The following is a 22,784-nucleotide window of genomic DNA, read 5'->3' as shown; positions in this document are numbered from 1 at the left end:
CAATACCACTCAGCTTGCCTGGAATGAAAGTCAGGAAGAGGTGATCCTCCTGAGGAAAACTGAAGTGATTTTACCAAAGAAAGGTGCATGAGTGGAAGATAGAAGAGCTGTCCACTGCATTTTGTCAGTGTCCTGTCAAATCCTACATCCACTTATGGTTGTTCCTATACTTGTAGACTAAAATCTTTTCAAAATTTTAACATTAAGGTCTCCAAAGACAGCCCTTTCACTCTACTCTGGCATTTTGTCAACACCTTTGGCTTGGAAAAAAAGCAAGGTGGAAAGAGAGAAAGAAGCTATCTTGATTTATTCTACTTTGTCTTTACCAAAGAGAATTCCATAATTTAAATCTACATTCAAAGTCTGGCTTCCATAAAACGTTTTCTTCTCAGAATAGAATGACACAATCTTCATAAAATAGTTATTAATAACTTGAATCATAAAAGTATTTGACTCGCATCAGAACAAATATGTTCACAAATAAGATGCAGGATGAGGGTAACATCCTTTCCCTCCCCTCCAATCCTCTGACTGATGACATCATCTTGTATATAGAAAATCCAAGGAATCTATTAAAAGACTATGACAGCTAGAGAATAAGTTCACTAAGGTTGCAAGATAAAATATCAGCAAAAAAAATTGATTGTCTTTCTCTGCACTAGTGGTGAACAATTCAAAAATGAAATTAACAAAACAATTCCATTTATAATAGAATAAAAAAGAATAAAATATTTAGGAAAAGGTTAACAAAACAAGTGTAAGACTTACACACTGAAAACTACATAATATTGTTGGAATAATATATAATGGAAATAACCCCAATGTCCACCAACTGATGAATGGATAAACAAAATATAACATATCCATACAGTGGAATATTATCCAACTATAAAAGGAATGAAATACTGATCCATGCCACAGCATGGATGAATCTCAAAACATTATGCTAAAAGAGCCAAGCACAAAAGGTCACATGTTTGATTCCATTTATATGATGTTTCCAGAATAGGCAAATCCATAAAGACACAATACATCTGTGGTTGCCAAGGGCTGGAAGGAAGGGGAATGGAGAGTGACTTTTAATAGGGATGAGAATATCTATCTATGTATCACTTATCTGTCTATCTATCTATCCATCTATATATAGAGGAAGAGAAAGTTCTGGGTCATATGGTAATTTTATGTTTAACTTTTTGAGGAACTGTCATACTGTTTTCCAAAGCAGTTGCACCATTTTACAGTCCCACCAGCAAAGTATGAGGGTTCCAACTTCTTTATATCCTTGCTGACACTTTTATTGTTTTTTTCTTATTATAGCCATCCCACTGGGAGTGCAGTGGCATCTTATCATGTTTTTTTATATATATATTTATTTGGCTGCTCTGGGTCTTAGTTGCAGAATGTGGGATCTAGTTCCCTTACCAGGAATCGAACCCGGGCCCCCTGCACTGGGAGCTTGAAGTCTTAGCCACTGAACCACCAGAGAAGTCCCCTTATCGTGGTTTTGATTTGCATTTCCCTAATGACTAAGGACAGAGAGCATTTTTTTGCTTGTGCTCATTGGCCATTTGTATATTTTCTTTGGAGAGATGTCTATTTAGACCCTGTGCTCATTTTTAGTTTGGTTGTCTTTCTACTCTTCATTTGTTAGGGTTATTTATATATTTTGGATACTAGACCTTTATCAAATACAAGATTTGCCAAAATCTTTGGAGCAAGTTGTGAACTCAGGAAGTGTGAGTCTTCCAACTTTGTTCTTCTTTTTAAAAAAAAAAAATTTAACTTTACTGCATACCTTTAATTTCCGTGTAAATTTTTTGACCTGCCTGTCAGTTTCTGCAAGAAAGATTCCATTTCAATGGTTGCTTTAGAGTTTATAGCAGGTTTTCTCGATCTCAAAATTGTTGACTTTTTGGTCCAGGTAATTCTTTGTTTCAGGGACCATCCTGTACATTTTGGAATGTTTGGCAGCATCCCTGGCCTCTACCCAGCACACATCGGTAGTACCCGCTTTGGTTGCGGAAATCAAAAATGTCTCCAGACATTCCAAAATGTCTTCCAGGGGTCAAAGTCACCCCTGATTGAGAACCTCTGGTATATATCTTTAACATCACAATCTACCTTTAAGTTATATCATACCACTTTACATATTGTATGTGAGCCTTACCATAGAACCATATGTTCGACTTCTCCCCTGTGGGTCTTTCTGTTATTGTTATCCTACATTTTACTGATTCATATATCATAAGCTGCTCAGCACATTGTTATTATTTTTATTTAAACAGTAAACTATTTTTAAAGAGATTTCAGTAATAAGAAAAAACATTATATATTTAATTATGTAGATATCATATATTTTATACTGACAACCTCTACCATTTGAGTTGTTTAGACCATTTATATACTATGTGATTATTCATTTGGTTGTATTTAAATCTACTACCTTGCCATTTGTTTTCTGTTGGTCCCATATGTTTATTGTTCTCCCTTTCTTGTTTTTCTGTCTTCCATTGGAATTAATTGTTTTTAAAATGATTCTACTTTATTGACTTATTAGCTATTATTGTTTCATTTATTTCTTGTGTGTGTGTTTTTAGACATTGCTTTAGGGTTTCACTGTAGAAATCTTTAATTTATCACTCTCTACATTCAAGTCATATTACACCAATTCATGTATAGTATAGGAACTTTACAACAATTAACTTCCATTTCATCTTTGTGCTATTTATCATACATTTTTCTTCTATGTATGTTATAAACACCACACTTCATTGTTATTAATATTACATTTGCTTTAACATGTATCACTTTTTTGTTCGTAACATGACTTTTAATAGCTAAATAGCATTATGTACTATCCAGAGTATGGATGCATCAAAATTTATTTAATCAATTCTAAATTGTGCATTAAGGTTGTTATTTATTTTTTCTTGATATTAAAAATTAAATATCAGTGAATATCCTTGTGCTAAAATCCCTTTGCACACTTCTGATTATTCCTTTAGGATATTTTTTGTGGCCAAAAAAAAATACACACAAGATAAAATTTGCCATCTTAACTATTTTTAGGTGTAGAGTCCAGTACTGTTCAGTGAGTTCACATTTTTGTGAAACAGATTTCCAAAACTTTTTCATCTTACAAATCTGAAACTTTGTACCCATTGAACAGCAACTCTTCTTTTCCCCTTCCTCCCAGCCTCTGGTTAACAAACATTCTACTTTATGTTTCTATGAATTTAGATACCTCATATAAGTGGAATTATACAGTATTTGTCTTCATGTGGCTGGCTTATTCCACTTAGCATAATGTCCTCAAGGTTCATCCATGTTGTAACATATGACAGAATTTCCTCCCTTTTTAAGGCTGAATAATATTCCATTGTACGCATATTCCACATTTTGTTAACCCATTCATATGCTGATGAATATTTGGGCTGTTTCTACCTTTTGGCCATTATGGATAATGCTCCTATGAACATGGGTGAACAAATATCTTTTCAAGACTCTGCTTTCAATTCTTTGGGGTACACACCCAGAAGTGGGACTGTTGGATCATATGGTAGTTCTATTTTTAATTTTTAAAGGAACATCCATATAATTTTCCATAGCAGTTGCACCATTTTACAGCCCCTTCAACAGTGCACAAAGGTTCCAATTTCTCCACATCCTTATCATCATTTGTTATTTTCCGTTTTGTGATAGTAGCCATGTTAATGAATGTGAGGCAGCTCATAGATCTGTGTTTCATTAGGGTTGATGCCAAGAGTTTTATTTTGTTCCGTTGATTGGGCCATGTTTCTCTGTTTCTTGTAATTTTTTGCTGGGCTTTGGGCATTTGAAAAACAACCACTTCTCCCAATGTTTAAGCGCTAGCTACTTGCAAGGGAAGATGTTCTCCAAGCATCTCTGAAACCTCTCAAACCGTTTCTGATCTCTTGCTCCCCCTGGTGTCTGCTTGAAGAACTACAGTCCTAACATGCTGTTCTTTATTCTCGGTGACTTTCAAATCTCTCTCTCTTTTTTTTTTTTTGTTAAATATTTCTCTTTTCATGCGTTCGTGTCCGACTCTTTGCGACCCTATGGACTTTGGCCTCCAGGCTCCTCTGTCTATGTGATTCTCCGCGCAAGAATACTTAAGTGGGTTGCCATGCTCTCCTCCAGGGGATCTTCCCAGTCCAGGGATCAAACCAACGTCTTTTATGTCTTCTGCATTTGCAGGCAGGTTCTTTACCACTAGCTCCACCTGAGAAGCCCAAACCTGCTCTCAGTGGCTTCCAAACCGTGGTGCTGGTCCCATCAGTGTTCTGAATCAGGCAAGACAGAAACTAGTCCCTCTGGCCGTCCCAGACAAGTCAGAATGTTGGACATATGTTCCTTTTTTATTCCTTCTGGGGGGAGGTGCTCTGGTATGGAGGTTTTCCTCCTGGTTACTCTGTACTATGCTACACAGAGGGAGTGACACGAACGAGTAACCAAAATGCATGAATTTTCCTACTCTTTCACTGGAATCCCTCTTGGTTTTATAAAGGCCTAGTTGCTGTAGCTTCTCAACTGGTCTCTAGAGTTTTCACAGAGGTATTCTGGTCTGTGTATTATTAACTCAGTGTAACTCAGTGACTCTGTGGGGAAAGGAGGGCCTGTAACTTCCTAGTCCACCATCTTGTTACCTTTGCCCGTATTTTAAATAAGGTTTTCTAAATCATTCAGTTGTAGAAGTTCATTATATATTCTGCATACTAACCCTTTATCAGATTTATAAATATTTCTCCCTTTCCATGAGGATTCCTTTTCAATCTGTGTTTTTAATGTGTCCTTTAATGCAAAGATTGTGTCCTTTAATGCAAAGATGTTTTAAATTTTGACATAGTGCAATTTATATATTTTAAAAAATTTGATGCCTGCATTTTTTGGTGTCAAATCCAATAAATCATTGCTAAATCCATTCTTTTACTTTTTTTTTTTTTTTTTCCAGATTATTTTTTTTTTATTTTTTTATAAATTTATTTATTTTACTTGGGGGCTAATTACTTTACAATATTGTAATAGTTTTTGCCATACATTGACAAGAATCAGCCATGGGTTTACATGTGTTCCCCTTCCCGACATTCTTTTACTTTTAAATTATTTGCATTTTTATATTTAAAGTGTGTTTCTTGCAGGCAACTTATAATTGAGCCTTGGTTTTAAATCCATTCTCTTGAGAACCTCTGACTTAACTGGGGTAGAACTTCAATGGTGTATTTGCCCCATTTATTCTTTTTTCTCCTCTTTTTGGCTTATTTTTGATTAATTGCATATTGTTTGTTATTTCACTTTTGCCTTTGTTGGTTTTATTAGCATTAGCTCTCTATTGTTATTTTAGGGTTGCTTTATCTACACTAGATTGTTAATATTATTTTAAGTCAATTATATCTTAGGGATTGAAATAAGAAAAAATCATATATGTGTGTATATCTCCTTATTGTAACAATTTCTAGCGTTCTTTATTCCTTTGTAGAAATCTACATTTCCATCTATCATTTTCCTTCTGCCTGAAGAAATTCCTTTAACACTTACAGTTTGGGTCAGCTAGTAATGCATTATTTCAGCTTTTGTATATCTGAATAAATATTTCACCTTCTTTCTTGATATTGTTAAAAATAATACAACAGGTCACAAATGGAGTCACTTATGCTAAGCCTCACATCACCAAACAAGACTTAACTACAGTTTCAGCTTTCCCAGAAATGGAATCTTAAACCAATCAGTCAGGAATTACCTGATCAGTACTAGTGAGTCAATCTTCCTGATAGACCCCCGCCATCCCCTAAAGGAAAGTGACCTTGCCACAACGAATCTGCTAGCATAATTTCCTTGCTCTTGTTCCCTTCTACCTATAAAAATCTTTCATTTTGTACAGTTCCTGGAAATGCCTTTCTACTAGATGGGATGCTGTCCAATTCATGAATCATTGAATAAAGCAAATAAGATCTTTAATTTTTACTGAGTAAAAATTGTTTTTTAACAATATTTTCACTGGGTAAAATTCTAGGTTGACAATCATTTTTTAATTTCAAGACTTTAAAGGTTTTGCTCTTCTGTCATCTTACATAATTTCTGATATGAAATTTACTATCATCCTTTTATGTAACATGCCTTGTTCTGGTTGCTTTTAAGATTTTCTCGGGGAATTCCCTAGTGGTCCAGTGGTTACAACTCAGTACTTTCACTGTTGTGACTCTGGTTGAAACCATGGTCAGGGAACTAAGATCCTTCCTGCGAACTACACAGTGGGGTGAAAAAAAAAGATTTTCTCTCTCACTCATGAGCAATTTAATCATATATGCTTTGGTGTAGTGTTCTTTAATATTTTGTGTGCTTGAGGTTCTTTGACCTTCTTGGATCTGTGGGTTCATAGCTTTCATGTAATTTTGGAAAGTTTTCAACCATTTTCTGTACTCCCTTTGAGAACTCCAGTTACACAAAAACAGTTTTACCATAGCTCAGTGATGCTTTGTTCATTCCTTTGGATGCTTTTTCTTCTGAGTGTGTCATTTTGGATAGTCTCCATTGGTATATTTTCAAGTTTACTATTTTTTTCTTCTTCAATGTCTAATTTATTGTTAGTCTCATTCAGTATATTTTTATTTCAAATTGCACAGTTCTCAATTTCGTAGATTTTATTTCTGTCTTTTTATATTATACATGTCTTTACAACTTTTGAACATACAGAGTTATAGTTATAACTGTTTTAGTAACTATAACAACTGTTTTAATGCCCTTGTCTGCTAATTCCAACATCTCTGTTATTTGGGGCTGCTTTTGATAGGTTGATTTTTTTTTTCATCTCATTATGACTTAAGTTTTCTTGCTTCTTTGCATGCCTAGCCATTTTTTATTAGATAACCAACATTGAGAATTTTAACTTGTTGAGTACTAGTTGTTTCTGTAATCCTACAATTATTGAAGCTTTTTCCTCAGAGACACTTAAGTTATTGCATGGAAACAGTTAAATCCTTTAGGATCTTACTTTTATGATATTTTAGGTGGTTTGAGAGCAGTGTTCAGTTTGAGTCTAAATTTCCTCCACCACCTAAGCCAGAACCTCAGTATTCTACCCAATGTTCCATGAATTGTGAGATTATTACCAGTCTGGCTTAAGGGAACAGGCACTATTTCCATGTCTATTTGTGTTCTAATCCTTTTTTGTGATTAATTCCTTAGCTTTGAGTAGTTTTTTCACATGTGAACACATCAGTACTTGAGAGGACCCTCTGCAGGTCTCTGAAGTTATATGCATATACATATATATGTATATAGTCTTACTCTGTCTTGCAAATACTGGCTGCATTAGTGTCTCCCAGATTCTTCACTCCCTCTCCTCAACTCATGGAGTTTTTCAGTTTCTACCTGACTCCCTCTCCTTATGCTGTGTCCTGGAAACTCTCCAGACAGTATGCTGAGCAAACATGGGGATCACCTCATTTGTTTCCCATTTCTCAGGGATCACTGTCCTTCATTATTTAATGTCCTGTGACTTGAAAACCGTTATTTCATATCTGGTGTCCATTTGTAAAAATGTAGTAATCTTTTTGTAATAAGAGAGTAAATCCAGTCTCTACTATACCATCTTGGCCGGTAGAAAAAATCTACCTCCTTTTTTGTTAAATTTTATTTCAAAGTATTTCAGTCATGCTTCAGTTAAAGTAGTAGGACTACTCTGCGTGTATGTGTACATGTGCACACATGTGAGTGTGCATGTGAGTGTATGTGTGTAGTTTTTAAGGGATTTGTTATAGAGATTTTACCTTACACAATTGTGAGAACTAGTTAAGAAGTCACTGTAAGGCTCCTATCTTCACATCTGAAGCTGGAACTTGAAGTCCACAGAGCAGATAGTCAGGAAGGCAAGATGGATGTAGATATGAAGTATGAGAGAGAACAAAAACAAACTGGACCTCACAAGCATGAGCTAGCATTCCTAAGGATGAACTGAAACATGTCAGTTCTTGTTTCCTCTGACCCTGATGGACTGTGTATCCTGTAGAGGCTAAGGCACTGTCACAAAACTAAACTCACACACCTGACCCAGGACTCAGAAAACTTATAGGAGAATTGAGGGGAAGGTGGGACAGTTTCAAACCCAGTTGCCGTCTTGTGCCACTGAAGTCAGTCAGCAGAAAAAAATAATGTGTTCAAGCTACAAGATGGCTACTGCTTCCCTTCAGGCCTCGAAGTCCCCCACAATAATCTCTCCTGTGTCCCACCCTAGCTGGAAACATAAAGGAAAGGGAATTCTGGGAAATGTAGTTGGACCTAAAGGAATTACCTCATTACCAATCTACTGTGAAGTATTTTATAATTTAAGTCATTTCAGTGAATGAGGTATTTTCTCCATTTTTAGTTATCCTCATTTGTTCTTACTACAGAGAAAATTTAACTTTTAAATATTTACTTTGGGGACTTCTCTGGTGGTCCAGTGGCTAAGACTCTGTGCTCCCAATGCAGGGGGCCCAGGTTCGATCCCTGGTTGGGGAAATAGATACCACATGCCACAGCTAAGAGGTCACATGGTGCAACTAAAGAATTTGCATGTCACAAGTAAAGATCCCGCATGCTGCAAATAAGACCTGGCACAGCCAAATAAATAAACAGATATTTTAAAATAAATAAACAAATGACTGAATAAATATTTACTTTGTATCCAGCAACCTCGATGATGTCATCAGTCGTATTAGTACTTATTAGTGTCTCTTGGATTTTCTGGGTATATACTCACACCAGAAAAAGTTATGATTTTTTTCAATATTTATTATACTAAATCATTTTATTCCTTTATTACATTGATTATAATATGTGGAAGAATAATTATAATAGCATTCCTGTGTAATTCTTGGTTATCTTGGAAATTTTTTAGTGTTTCATTCTTCAGAATGATATTTGTTGTTTATTTTTAGTAAGGAGCCTTTAGGTAGGTCTTTTTATTCCTCTTTTACCTTGTGTTTTTATTGGGGATAGTTACTGGATTTTATGAAAGCAATTAAAGTATATTATTAATATGACCCATGATGTTCTTCTTTAATTCATTTTGTTATGAATTACAAGTACAGGTTTATTTATACTGAACCACCTTTGTATTCCTTGAATATATCTAAAATGATAATAATGGATTATACAATATTTTCAACACTAGATCAGTTCAGAATTAACTGCAACTAACAGAAAGATAATTAAAAATAGCCTGTTAACCAGAAAGACACTGAATTATTCAGCAACAGTGGAAGTCTGGAGCAGGTGTTTCCAAGGCCTTTGAGAGGCTGAATAAATTCATCAAGGACCCAGCTCTCTCACTTTTCCATATTGCCATTAGAAGTGTGCTCTAATAAAGTCGAATCCCTTTTTCAGTGTTTGACTGCTGACAGCTTTTAAGCTTCACCCTTCCTCTTCCCTTTGTGCCTCACATCTTGGTAAGTTGGTAAGAAAGCCTGGGTTCTCCTTTCTTTGGCACCAACCATAGATTCAAACCCCTGGGCCCCAAACCATGGACAGAAACCTTCACTCCAGCCCACCACTCCCCAGACCACCATAAAAATCCCCAGCCAGGGCTTCCCAGGTGGCACTAGTGGTAAAGAATCTACCTGCCAATGCAGGAGATGTGGGTTTGATCCCTGGGTCGTGAAGGTCCCCTGGAGAAGGAAATGGCAGCCCACTCCAGTATTAAGAAAAGAAAAAAGAAAGAAAAAATCCCAAGCCAGTCTTTCTTTCCTTCCTCCCTCACATCATTTCAGATCAGTTTGAGATGCCTGCCCTGGTTGCCCCAGAAAGCCTCATTATGTAAGCAATTTCAGTGTTGACATCAAAACCAAATTTGGGGCGGGAGTCCATGCTGTCTCTGTAGGGTGTCCACAGTGAGTACTGTGAGCAGAATGCTGAGACAATGATCACCACCACCAGGGGTGTGTCTTCTCTTGCTCTGGCTTGCTAACTGACTCTGATGCCTGCTGGCTAGCTTGCCCTTTGAGTTGTGCTGCTTTGTACTGCATTGGCTGAATCCTACAGAGCTCTGTTATAGATTTAACTAAGTCAGACGTTTCAATAATTAATTGGCATTTAGAAGTATGGGATCAGAGCCCTCCTTAAAGGGAATGACCCTGGGTTGTCTGTCTTGGCCCAGACCTATCTGTGTGTCTTAGAATGAATCATCTGTCTTGATTCCAGCCTAAGCTGTGACTAATGCTGTTGTTGAGTCGCTAAGTCGTATTCGACTCTTTGCGACCCCATGAACTGTAGCCCACCAGGCTCCTCTGTCCATGGGATTTCCCAGGCAAGAATACTGGAATGGGTTGTTACTTCCTTCTCCAGGGGATCTTCCTGACCCAGAGAAGCCATATATATAATCATACATCAATGTGAATCAGTCATAATTATAATTATAAAAGAAGAGAAGCAAAAGCCAAAGGAAAAAGGGAAAGATATACACAACTGAATGCAGAGTTCCAAAGAACAGCAAGGAGAGATAAGAAAGCCTTCTTAAGTAAACAATGCAAAGAAATAGAGAAAAACAATAGAATAAGACTAGAGATCTCTTCAGGAAAATTGGAAATACCAAGGGAACATTTTATGCAAAGATGGGCACAGTAAATGACAAAATGGCAAGGACCTAACAGAAGCAGGACAGATTTTAAAAAGGTGACAAGAATACAAAGAAGAACTATACAAAAAAGATCTTAATGACCTGGATATCCACGATGGTGCAGTCACTCACCTAGAGCCAGACATCCTGAAGTGTGAACTCAAGTGGGCCTTAGGAAGCATTACTATGAACAAAGCTAGTGAAGGTGATGGAATTCCTTCCAGCTGAGCTATTTCAAATCCTAAAAGAGGATGCTGTTAAAGTGCTGCACTCAATATATCAGCAAATTTGGAAAACTCAACAGTGACCACAGGACTGGAAAAGGTCAGTTTTCATTTCAATTCCAAAGAAAGGCAATGGCAAAGAATGTTCAAACTACTGTACAATTGCTCTCATTTCACAAGCTAGCAAGGTAACGCTCAAAATCCTTTAAGCTAGGCTTCAACAGTATGCGAACCAAGAACTTCCAGATGTATAAGGTAGATATAGAAAAGGCAAGGAACCAGAGATCACATTGCCAACATTCGTTGGATCATGGAAAAAGCAAGAGAGTTCCAGAAAAACATCTGCTTCATTTACTATGCTAAAGCCTTTGACTATGTGAATCGCAACAAACTGTAGAAAATTCTTAAAGAGATGGGAATACCAAACCAACTAACCTGCCTCTTGAAAAACCTGTATGCAGGTCAAGAAACAACAATTAGAATGGGACATGGAACAACGGACTGGTTCCAAATAGGGAAAGGAGTACGTCAAGGCTGTATATTGTCACCCTGCTTATTTAACCTATATGCAGAGTACATCATGCGAAATGCTGGGCTGGATGAAGCACAAGCTGGAATCAAAATTGCTGGGAGAAATATCAACAACCTCAGATATGCAGATGACACCACCCTTACTGCAGAAAGTGAAGAGGAACTAAAGAGCCTATTGATGAGGGTGAAAGAGGAGAGTGAAAAAGCTGGCTTAAAACTCAACATTCAAAAACCTAAGATCATGGCATCTGGTCACATCACTTCATGGTAAATAGAAGGGGAAAAAGTGATAGTGACAGACTCTATTTTTTGGGGCTCCAAAATCACTGCAGATGCTGACTGCAGCCACGAAATTAAAAGATGCTTGTTCCATGGAAGAGAAGCTATGACAAACCTAGACAGCATATTTAAAAGCAGAGACATCACTTTGCTGACAAAGGTCCATATAGTCAAAAAGCTATGGTTTTCCAATTGTCGTGTATGGATGTGAGAGTTGAATCATAAAGAAGGCTGAGTGCCGAAGAATTGATGCTTTTGAACTATGGTGATGGAGAAGGCTCTTGAGAGTTCCTTGGACAGCAAGGAAATCAAACCAGTTAATCCTAAAGGAAATCAACCCTGAATATTCATTGGAAGGACTGACACTGAAGCTGAAACTCCAATACTTTGGCCACCTAATGAGAAGAACCAACTCATTGGAAAAGACCCTGATGCTGGGAAAGATTGAAGGCAGGAGGAGAAGGGGATGACAGAGGATGAGATGGTTGGATGGCATCACCAACTCGATGGACATGAGTTTGAGCAAACTCCGGGTGATAGTGAAGGACAGGGAAGCCTGGCGTGCTGCAGTCCAAGGGATTGCAAAGAGTTGGACGTAACTTAGTGACTGAACAACAACAATAATTAAGACTGGTTTACACTGATGTATGGCAGAGACCAACACAACATTGTAAAGCAATTATCTACCAAGAGAAAAAGGTATGTTATATAAGTCTTAAGTGAATAAAGAAAAATGTATAACTTTTGGCATTAATTATTAAAGACTTTCAAGTGAAAAAAGAATGAATGATGCCCCACAGTAGATTGTTGTAGCCTCAGTGCTGTGGTCCCACCCATTAAGGTCTCCATACTCAAAATTATTGAAACTACTCACTATGTCCAAGCAAATCGTAGGTATTTTTCTGTAACGGATTTGACTAATACATTCTGTTCAGTCTCTATTTCAAAAGTCTCTCACCTGTAGTGTGCCTTCCCCTCCTAAGGTACATGATACACCTTTACCTGGTTATCTATGGAGCACATCAACAGTCTTGCCATCGCACACAATCTTTGCAAAATAATCTTAACTGCATCCAGCTTTCTCCAGGGGCACAGATACGGCTTTATACTCCTGACACCCTCCTCTGAGGCTATTCACTAGGCACATTTATTCAGGACAAACACATGATCGCAAGGGAGCTCAAAAAGGGGGCTAGGCCATTGCCTCACACACAGTGCAAGACCCCAATACCTCTGTAAATTCCTGAAAATTATTTGGTAAACGGAGGACCCCTCTGTACCTGACACTGTCAAGAAATAGTTATTAATTCTCAACTTACACAGTGTTAAAACAAGCCCAGTATCTTTTAGGCCTTTTGGGTTCTGGAGGTTGCTGCTGCTGCTGCTGCTGCTAAGTCACTTCAGTCGTGTCCGACTCTGTGTGACCCCATAGACAGCAGCCCACCAGGCTCCCCTGTCCCTGGGATTCTCCAGGCAAGAACACTGGAGTGGGTTGCCATTTCCTTCTCCAATGCATGAAAGTGAAAAGTGAAAGTGAAGTCGCTCAGTCGTGTCTGGAGGTTACATATTCCTTATTTACAAATTTTCCTTTAACCCATTTATGCAATTATTTGCAAATCAGCCCACCTTGAATGGAGCCCCTTCCAACAAACGCTCTAGATTCTGTCAAAATTGCAATACAACACCCACTCTCATTAGCGCCCCTTGGCTAGACTCCTTCTCTCATGCCTTCTCTCATGCCTCCTAGCTCCTCTGTCCATGGGATTTCCCAGACAAGAATACTGGAGTGGTTTGCCATTTCTTTTTCCAGGGGATCTTCCCTACCCAGGGATCAAACCCGTGTCTCCTGCTTGGCAGATGGATTCTTTACTGCTGAGTCACCTGGGAAGCCCTCAGGCTGCATAGAGTGCCATAATCAACTTCAATTAAATGAAGTGATGTACACTTCTGTCATCACTCAAACATTGGGGTGAATTATCATGAAGAGTCTGACTTCGCTTTTTGATGTTTGACTGCGGACAGCTTTTAGGCCTCAACCTTCACACTCCCCTTGTACCTCCTCATCTGGGAAAGCTAAGAAGAAAGCCTTAGTGCTTTCTCCTTTGGTAATGGCAAGAGTTTCAAACCACAAGCCCCCACCTATACACAGGCACTGTCACCACAGCCCCAACTCTAACTACAACTAAAATCCCCAGCCAGTCTTTCTTTGCTCTCTCAAGCCATTTTTTTGGACCAACTCAGGAGGTCTGGCTGTTCTCCTCAGAAAGCTCTTTAATAGAATAAACATTTTAAAACCCTCTTACTGTGCATATGATGTCATCAGTCTGGACATCTGGACCAAATTTTGGATGGAGGCTCACCCTACATCATGGTCACAACATATGTCTGCCATGTCTCCCCTCCTAGTCTCAAGGTAACCGCTGCAGCTGCAAACAACACAACCTCATACTGGCATCCTAAGGATGAGGGCTCGTGGTAAAAGGTTTTCACTTTACTGGCCCTCTATCTAATCACAAAGGAAAATCTTTCTCTGAAACTCCCAGCGAATTTCCTGATATATCTCACTGACCAGCACAGGGTTGCATGTCCACCCCTAAGTCAATCACAAGACCCTGCCCAGGGTTCATACGCCACTGACTAAGCAATGTAGAGGTTCTGTTAGCAAGGAAGAAAGTAGGGTTTGCTGTCATAGGAATGTCGATACTGTCCATTTTCAGATATGTAGGATTTTTGCAGATGGGTCAGTATATTTATACAATATTAACTTGCACACTGTTTTTCTGATTGGCTATTAGCTTTATCAGCTTCACAAATGAACTGGGGAGCTGCCCATCTTTTTCTATGGTGTGGAATATATATCTTTAACTTACAATACGCATCTTTAATATACCTTTAAGAGTTATTATACTCCTTCATATATAATGCAAGAATCTCACAACAAGGAATTGTTCTTGGATATGAACCAAAAGTACCATATAAATGTTGGTACAATCTCTTTGCAGCTATATTTATAAATGAGATGGGTCAATAGTATTCTTTTTGGTACTATATTTTTGTCATCAGATATTATATGATAATGGCTATATAAAATGATCTGGGGGAGTTTTTCATATTTTTCTATGGTTGAAATGGCATACATCATAATTACCTGGTTTTAAAGGTTAAATAGGAATTGGCACAGAATCATTTTTGTGCTTTTAATAACTGACTATACTATAACTGTGTATTTATAAATTGGAGTGCCCTGAGACTCAGTCCTCTGTTTTCTATTCTCCTCTCTCCCTAGGAGATCTCATTCAAGTCCTTGGTTGTTAAGTACCATCGATTTCTTCCCTGTGCTCCACACCTGTATATCCCAGAAGGCCTGCTTGATATCTCTAGTCTGGTCACTAAAAAACGTCACAAACCACATCTCTGAAACAATTGCTCAAACTTAAAAACTAGGGGTCATCCTTGTCTCCTTTTTTTTCCTCTCAATTTTTACAACCCCCATCCAAACAATCTATAATATCTGTCAAATTTACTTTCAAAAAGTGACTCTATATGTGTTCAGTAGCTACATGTTAAAGGAAGAAAAATGTATGGATCTTAAGTTTAAGAGAGATGTCTAGGTTGGGAATACTTCGACTTGTGGTGGAAGTAGTATTTTAAATTATAGAGAGGCTTCCGTGGTGGTCCAGTGGTTAAGACTCTGCACTTCCACTGCAGGTGATGTGGGTTTGATCTCTGGTCAGAGAACTAAGATCTCACATAAGATATCATATGCTGCACAGTGTGGCCAAAAATAATAATGAAATAAAATAAATTAAAAAAAATAAAATTGTGGGATCGGGCCAAGATGGCAGAGTAGAAAGACCCTGAGCTCATCTCCTCTCACAGGCACATCAAAATTACAATGATTTACAGTACACCTATCAATGAAAAAGCCCAGAACCTACAAGAAAAAATAATCTACAACTAAAGATATAAATAAGAAACCACAACAAGAGGGGTATGAAGGGTGGAGTCTAATATAGTCAAGTCTCATCCCCCCAAGTGGTGACCCACAAAGGGGAGAATAATTATAACTACAGAGGTCTGAGCCCAACATTGGACTCCCCAGTCCAGGGGTCCTGCATGGGGAAAGATGATCCCCCAGAAGGTTTGGCTTTGAAGGCCAGCTGAGTTCAATTTCCGAAGACGAAGAGGACTGGAGGAAAGAGACTCCACTCTTCAAGTGTGCATCCAAATCTTATATGCTCCGGCATGCAGGGCAGAAGCACTAATTTGAAAGGAGCCTTGGTCAGACCTACCTGCTGCTCTGGAGAATCTCCCAGAGAAACAAGAGGCAACTATATCTCACCCTGGGGACACAGACACTGGTGGCAGCCATTTCCAAGAGCTCTTTCTAACATGTAGACGCTGGTGCTGGCAAGCACCATTTTGGAATCCTCCCTCTAGCTTATTAGCTTCAAGATCCAGCCCCACTCATGCCCAGCAGCCCATAGGCACCAGTATTGGGATACCGCTGGCCAAGCAACTAACTGTGAGGGGGCACAGCCCTATGCACTAGCAGGCAGGTTGCCTTAAGATCCTCTGAGCCCACAGCCACCCCTAGACTAGGCCCTGCCCATGAGAGGGCCCAGAAGCAGGCCCCACACATCAGTGCACACGTAATAGATCAGGGACCATCAGGTTCCTGTGGCCAGAGATCCTGGGACCCAGCTCTACACAACAGTGGGCAGACACTAGCCCCAGAATCCCAGGCCCTGCCCATTAGCAAGCCTCCTCTAGCCTCAAGACATGCCTCAGCCCCCGCAGGTGAACACCAGCCCCAGGAAAACCATAGTCCTGAAGTCTACAGACCCAGATCAATCACCAGCAGGACAGAACCAGCACTAGGACTGACTGGGCCCTGGTCCCACCCACAAGCAGATCAATACAAGCTTCAAGATACTCTGGGCCTTGCTGCCAGCTGTGTCAGGAACCAATTCTGGGACCCCTCCTAGGCCCTGTAGCCAGATCCCAGGACCTGGCTTTACCTATCAGCAGGCTGGCACTAGCTCTGGCTAGTAAACAAATGGGGCCTAATTAAACTTAAAAACTTTTGCACAGCAAAGGAAACCACTGACAAAATGAAAAGATAGGCTACTGAATGGGAGAAAATACTTGCAGATGATATGATCAATAAGGGGTTAATATCCAAACTATATAAATAGCTCGTACAACTCAACATCAAAAAACAAACAACCCATTCAAAAAATATGCAGAAGACCAAAATAGTTTCTCCAGAGAAGATATATAGGTGGCAAACAGACATGAAAGGATGCTCAACAGTGCTCATCATCAGAGAAATGTAAATAAAAACAATGAGCTATCACCTCACACCTGTCAGAATGGCCATTATCAAAAAGGCCACAAATAACAAGTATTGGTGAGAATGTGGAGAAAAGGCAACTGCAGTACACTGTTAGTGGGAATGTAAATTGGTGCAGCCACTATGGAAAACAGTATGGAGGTTTCTCCAAAAACTAAAAATAGAACTACCAAACGATCCAGCAATTCCATTCTTTGGTATATATCCAAAGAAAATGAAAACATTAATTCAAAAAGACACACGCACCTCAATGTTCATAGCAGCATTACCTACAATTATTTACAATAGCCAAGATATGGAAGCAACCTAAGTGTCCATCAACAGATAAATGGATAAAGAAGATCTGAGGTACACACACACACATACACACACACAATGGAATTCTACACAGCCATAAGAAAGAATGAAATTCTGTCATCTGCAACAACGTAATTGGGCCTGGAGGATAGTATGCTTAGTAAAGTAAGTCAGAGAAAGTAAAATACTGTATATTATCATTTATATCTAAAAAACCTGAAAAATAAGACAAACTAGTGAATATAACAAAAAAGAAATAGACTCACAGATATAGACAACAAACTAGTGATTAGCAGGGGTGAGAGGGAAGGGGGAAAGGCAAGATAGGAGTATGGGATTAAGAAGTACCAACTATTATGTATAAAATAAATAAGCTACAAGGATATATTTATTGTATAGCACAGGGAACATAGCCAATATTTTATAACCATAAATGGAATATAATCTATAAAAATGTTGAATCACTATGTTATATACCTGAAACTAATATCATATTATAAATCAACTATCTCTCTCTCTATGTATATGTGTATGAGTATATATATATATATATATATATATATATATATACACATATATAACCAGACAGGATCTGGGCTGTGACTGGGCATAGACTGTTAAAACTATCACCCCACCATTACCACTATTATGACTTCTATTAGCAGCAACTATGTAATCATTGTAATAAGAATTAACATATTCTAAACATTTTAATCTTCACAACCTTATAAGGTAGATCCTACCTATATTCCCATTTTACAGCTGATGGGGTTGAAGTCCAGAGAAAATAAAATAACAGTATAGGAGTGAATAAGCTCATTCAAGGAGAACATATAGAATGAAAAGGGGAGGGGTCTGAAGACAAAATTGGGAAAATACTAACTTTGGAGCTGTGGGCAGAGAAAAACAAACAGTTGAAAGAAACAGAAAGATAAGCCAGAGGGACAGAAGGAGCACCAGAAGAATTTGATGTCACAGAAAGCAAGACAGGATAGAGTGAGTGTCAAGGAGGTAATGGTCAAAAGAATCAAAGCCTGCTGAAAAAAATCACATAAAAACTATCAAAGTATCCACTTGCTTTTGTAGTGAGATAGTGACTACTGGTGACCTTATCAGAGATTTTTCACTAAAGTTTTTGTAGGGTGAAAACCAAAGTGCAGCAGGTTGAACGGTAAAGGGAGCACAGTGAAGTGGACCTAGTATAGACTATTCTAATGAAAAGAGAGAAAGTCCAAGACATAGGTTAGAGGGAGGAAATTATTCCAAGCACATAGGGAACCTGAACAGGCTTACCGTCTGGGAGAAAAATACCCAGTAGCACAGGGGTGGAGCAGCGTGGCTGAGATGCAGGGAATAAGGGGGGTGGGGGTGGGGGTGGAGAAGGGTGGGGAAGATGTAGTGAAGTCCCTGAATAAAAGGAATAGGAGGAACTGGGATCTAGAGCTTGAAGATAGGGTTCAGCAAGGAAAACCAAGGGGCTTCATGGCTCAATCACTTGATTTTCTTGATGAGCCGAACTCCAAGGCTGTCTGCTTTAGGTTTAGGGAAGAGTGCTGCTGCTGCTGCTGCTGCTGCTAAGTCGCTTCAGTCGTGTCCGACTCTGTGCGACCCCATTGACGGCAGCCCACCAGGCTCCGCCGTCCCTGGGATTCTCCAGGCAAGAACACTGGAGTAGGGTGCCATTGCCTTCTCCAGGGAAGAGTACAGACAGCTTGAAACCATATAGAAAATGTGAAATAGCGGCTGACAGTAAAGCGAGAGGGCGCTGAACCAAAAGACCCCACCCCCACACCAAGACCCCATCCCCAAGACCCCGCCCACTCAGCTGACTCCCAGATTCGAAATTCTTTAGTATCCAGGTGCTTCAGAATCGCTTGGAAACGCGAATTCACTGTGCGGCGCACCGTAGTCACTAGCCAGCCCGCCCTGTAGGAGGCGTTGTGCCAAGGAAAGTGCGTCGCCGGTGGAGCAGGCGCCCCACTTTCCGCCATACAAGGGGCTCCAGGCAGAGGACGGGGGCTCCCACCATGCCTTGCAGCCTCACTCGAAGCCCGCAACTCTGATGCACCACGCGGTGTGATGAGCGGGTCACCTCACTCTTCGTTAGGGGACTCGTGAGTGTGAGGGGAAGGAGGCGAAAGAGGAGGCCAGGACTGAGCTGAAGGAGGACTGAGTGAGGAGCCGAGAGGCGGATCGGTTTAGCGGCCATCGCTCACCACAGCTGCAGCGTCTCTGCAGACTAGGCCGCGGAGGTCATGGCCTTGGACATCGGAGATCCCAAGAGCGGTTTTCGCCACAGCGACGTGGTTATGTTCATCAACCAGGAAGTACTTAGAAACGGCGGCGGCCCAGATTTCTACGTGACCTACCGCTCGCGGCCCTGGAATGAGATCGAAGACGAGCTGCAGTCCGTCTTGGCCGACCTGCATATGCCTCGCAACCGCAAGAGGGCCTGTGCCTGGAGTGCGCTGGCTTTGAGCGTGCGGGTAGCCACGAGGCAGCAAGAGAAGCAGGCCCGCCGCATCCAGCGGCTGCAGGAGAAGGTGGAGGAGCGCGAGACGGCGACCTGGGCCCTGGCCTCGCAGCTGCAGCGTCTGTGTGAGGAGCGTAAGCAGATGATCATGCAGTTGTGCCGCACGCACCAAGACCTGCAGCAGGCACTGAGCGAGCGCGAGGCCCTGCGCAGCCAGCTGCTGCAGGCCCAGAGGCAGTCCCAGCCCTCTGGATCCCCGCAGCTCCGGGCTGACACGTGGCCCCTGACCCCTGAGGAGCGCAACAAGTTGCTAGTCGCAACCTCGCAGCGGAGGCAGCTGCAGGCCCAGAGGGAGGAGGCGCAGAATGCTTCAGCAGGCGGTGTGCTGTATGTGCCGGGAGCCCAGGATCCCTGGGCCCAGATTGTTCAACCCCCAGCTCCCATGCCATGCCCCATGCATATGCCATGCCCCATGCACATGCCATATCCACCACCTCTCCAACGTAGGATACTCTCAGAAGCCGAAGTAGCCGCCGCCGCAGCAGCATACCCGGCCCCCCAGATGCCTGCTGGGGTGATGTATGCACCTGGTATGTGGCCTGTAGCTGTGTCCCAGGAAGAGGTAGCCCCGCCGGGGGACCAGAGGATCGAAGGCCAAGGGGAAAGTCCCCACTTCGGAAACACTGTGGGGGACTTCCAAGATGACCCAATGGATCAACAACCTCAGGATCAGATGCCCAGGACGCCAGATGGTAAGAAAGCCTTTAAACCCTAGGAATAGGGATCCTCAGGAGGAGGGATTGGGACTGCCTAAGGTACAGAATGGGATTAATTTTTCCTGATGTTTGGCTTGCGATGAATGCAAGAAAATGTAGAAACTAACTGAGGTGGGAAGTCTTGCCCCAAAGAAGCTCCTCACTGAATTCAGGGATGTGGAAAAAGAATGGAGACATATTCTAAAGGGAAATCAATTTCTAGAGGTCCCCTTCTGATCAAAAACTTTTATTTACATCATAGAAAATTTGAAAATCCATCAAACAAAAATTTTCATTATCCTACCAACAAGCCATAACCATTTTAACACAATATGTTTCTACATATGGATCTCTTCCCCCACTTTCATATTATACATGTATATGTGTGTATATGTGTATTGTTTCAAAGAAAGATGAGATTCTATTGAATATGTTAAATTTTAAAGAAAAATTTCTCCAATGGCATTTAAATTCACAGGTGGTGGACTGTTGATGGCTGCTACCGATTGGTTGACACCTTAAGGTATAGGGGCTGATGTGATTAAACATTCTCTTTTTCTCCTTCCTGTATTCTTCTTAGCCCCTCTCTCCCATGATACCAGGACTTTGGCTGAGAATAACTGTGCTTTTAGAACATAAGATAACATTTTATTCCAGGAACACTGCCTTTCCTTGAGAATGCTATTGTTATGCTCTATACTGCAGCCATGTTCATATTTGCTCCTTGATTTGTTTTTATAACATTCATTGGTTTGGGCCTGTTCTTTGTGTCTCTAAGCTCCAGGACCTTTGGATGAGGCTGAAGAAGGTCCAGCTCCCCATCTGTGAATCGCCACAAAATGCCCTTCCAGCTCTCAGCAGCCTTCGCCTCATTGAGATCTCAGCTGGCTGGAGCAGAAAAAAAGAATGAAGAATCAGAGGAAAGAAGACATTCTGACGCACATCTTGTAACAAGGGAGGGCTAACAGATTTTGTTAAGCTTAATGTGTCTGTTGAGGAAAAGGGAATGACAATTTCAAAGAGGGGTGGGAGGGTAATATTAAATTTTAGGGATTTAGCAAGTTTGTCAAATTGCATTCATTAATTCATTGAACAGTTATTGATTGTCTAGTATGTACTAGGAATTACTACTGTACGTGGTTATCTGGTGCACACATTTTAACTCAATTGGGTGAAATTGGCTACATGACAGGAGAGAGCCTAGTTTGACATACCGATTATATCAGGTATGACTTCTTTTTTTTTTAATCTTTATTTTTTTTATTTTTTTAAAATTAGTTTATTTATCTATTTTTTAACTTTACAATATTGTATTTGTTTTGCCATACACTGACATGAATCCACCATGGGTGTACATGTGTTCCCCTTCCAGAACCCCCCTCCCACCTCCCTCCCCATCCCATCCCTCCGGGTCATCCCGGTGCACCAGCCCTGAGCACCCTGTATCATGCATCAAACCTGGACTGGCGATTTGTTTCACATATGATAATTTACATGCTTCAATGCCATTCTCCCATATCATCCCGCCCTCGCCCTCTCCCATAGAGTCCATAATACTGTTCTATTTATCTGTGTCTCTTTTGATGTCTCGCATACACGGTTATGTTTACCGATTAACTAAATACCACATATATATGTTAGTATACTGTATTGGTGTTTTTCTTTCTGGCTTACTTCACTCTGTATAATAGGCTCCAGTTTCATCCACCTCATTAGAAGTGATTCGAATGTATTCTTTTTAATGGCTGAGTAATATTCCATTGTGTATATGTACCACTGCTTCCTTATCCGTTCGTCTGCTGATGGGCATCTAGGTTGCTTCCATGTCCTGGCTATTATAAATAGTGCTGCATTGAACATTGGGGTACACGTGTCTCTTTCAGTTCTGGTTTCCTCAGTGTGTATGCCCAGCAGTGGGATTGCTGGGTCATATGGCAGTTCTATTTCCAGTTTTTTGAGGAATCTCCACACTGTTCTCCATAGTGGCTGTACTAGTTTGCATTCCCACCAACAGTGTAAGAGGGTTCCCTTTTCTCTACACCCTCTCCAGCATTTATTGCTTGTAGACTTTTGGATAGCAGCCATTCTGACTGGCGTGAAATGGTACCTCATTGTGGTTTTGATTTGCATTTCTCTGATAATGAGTGATGTTGAGCATCTTTACATGTGTTTGTTAACCGTCTGTATGTCTTCTTTGGAGAAGTGTCTGTTTAGTTCTTTGGCCCACTTTTTGATTGGGTCGTTTATTTTTCTGGAA

At 40.3% G+C, this 22,784-nt stretch overlaps 2 protein-coding genes across 10 annotated transcripts in view; both read left to right on the top strand.

Annotated features, from left to right (window-relative positions):
* The window catches only part of ATP1B4 (ATPase Na+/K+ transporting family member beta 4), a 42,829-nt gene extending 25,273 nt beyond the window's left edge, over positions 1 to 17,556 (top strand). For 2 of the 9 annotated variants that reach the window (XR_014075699.1, XR_014075698.1), the window contains exons 7-8: positions 10,342 to 12,345; positions 14,933 to 15,087. Coding sequence is in view for 7 of the 9 variants with exons in the window: in XM_081565044.1 (XP_081421170.1) it covers positions 14,933 to 15,064 (132 nt within the window). In the remaining 2 variants the exon portion in view is untranslated. Of the gene's footprint in view, positions 1 to 10,341; positions 12,346 to 13,456; positions 13,945 to 14,932 lie in introns of those variants that run through there. The other 7 variants (XM_081565044.1, XM_081565042.1, XM_081565039.1 and 4 more) reach the window with 5 other exon arrangements.
* A 1,627-nt stretch (positions 17,557 to 19,183) lies between these two features.
* LOC145536202 (testis-expressed protein 13D-like) lies at positions 19,184 to 21,584 on the top strand. The gene is made up of 2 exons (XM_081565048.1): positions 19,184 to 20,524; positions 21,306 to 21,584. The coding sequence occupies exons 1-2, from the start codon at positions 19,555 to 19,557 to the stop codon at positions 21,353 to 21,355; spliced, it is 1,020 nt and encodes a 339-aa protein (XP_081421174.1). The 5' UTR covers positions 19,184 to 19,554; the 3' UTR covers positions 21,356 to 21,584.
* The last annotated feature ends 1,200 nt before the right edge of the window (positions 21,585 to 22,784 follow it).

The sequence above is a fragment of the Giraffa tippelskirchi genome, chromosome X (assembly GCF_054371585.1).
Source record: "Giraffa tippelskirchi isolate mGirTip1 chromosome X, T2T-mGirTip1v1.2.pri, whole genome shotgun sequence".
Lineage (NCBI taxonomy): Eukaryota > Metazoa > Chordata > Mammalia > Artiodactyla > Giraffidae > Giraffa > Giraffa tippelskirchi.
Note: the sequence above shows the minus strand (reverse complement) of the source record. Positions and strands in the feature narration are given on the sequence as shown.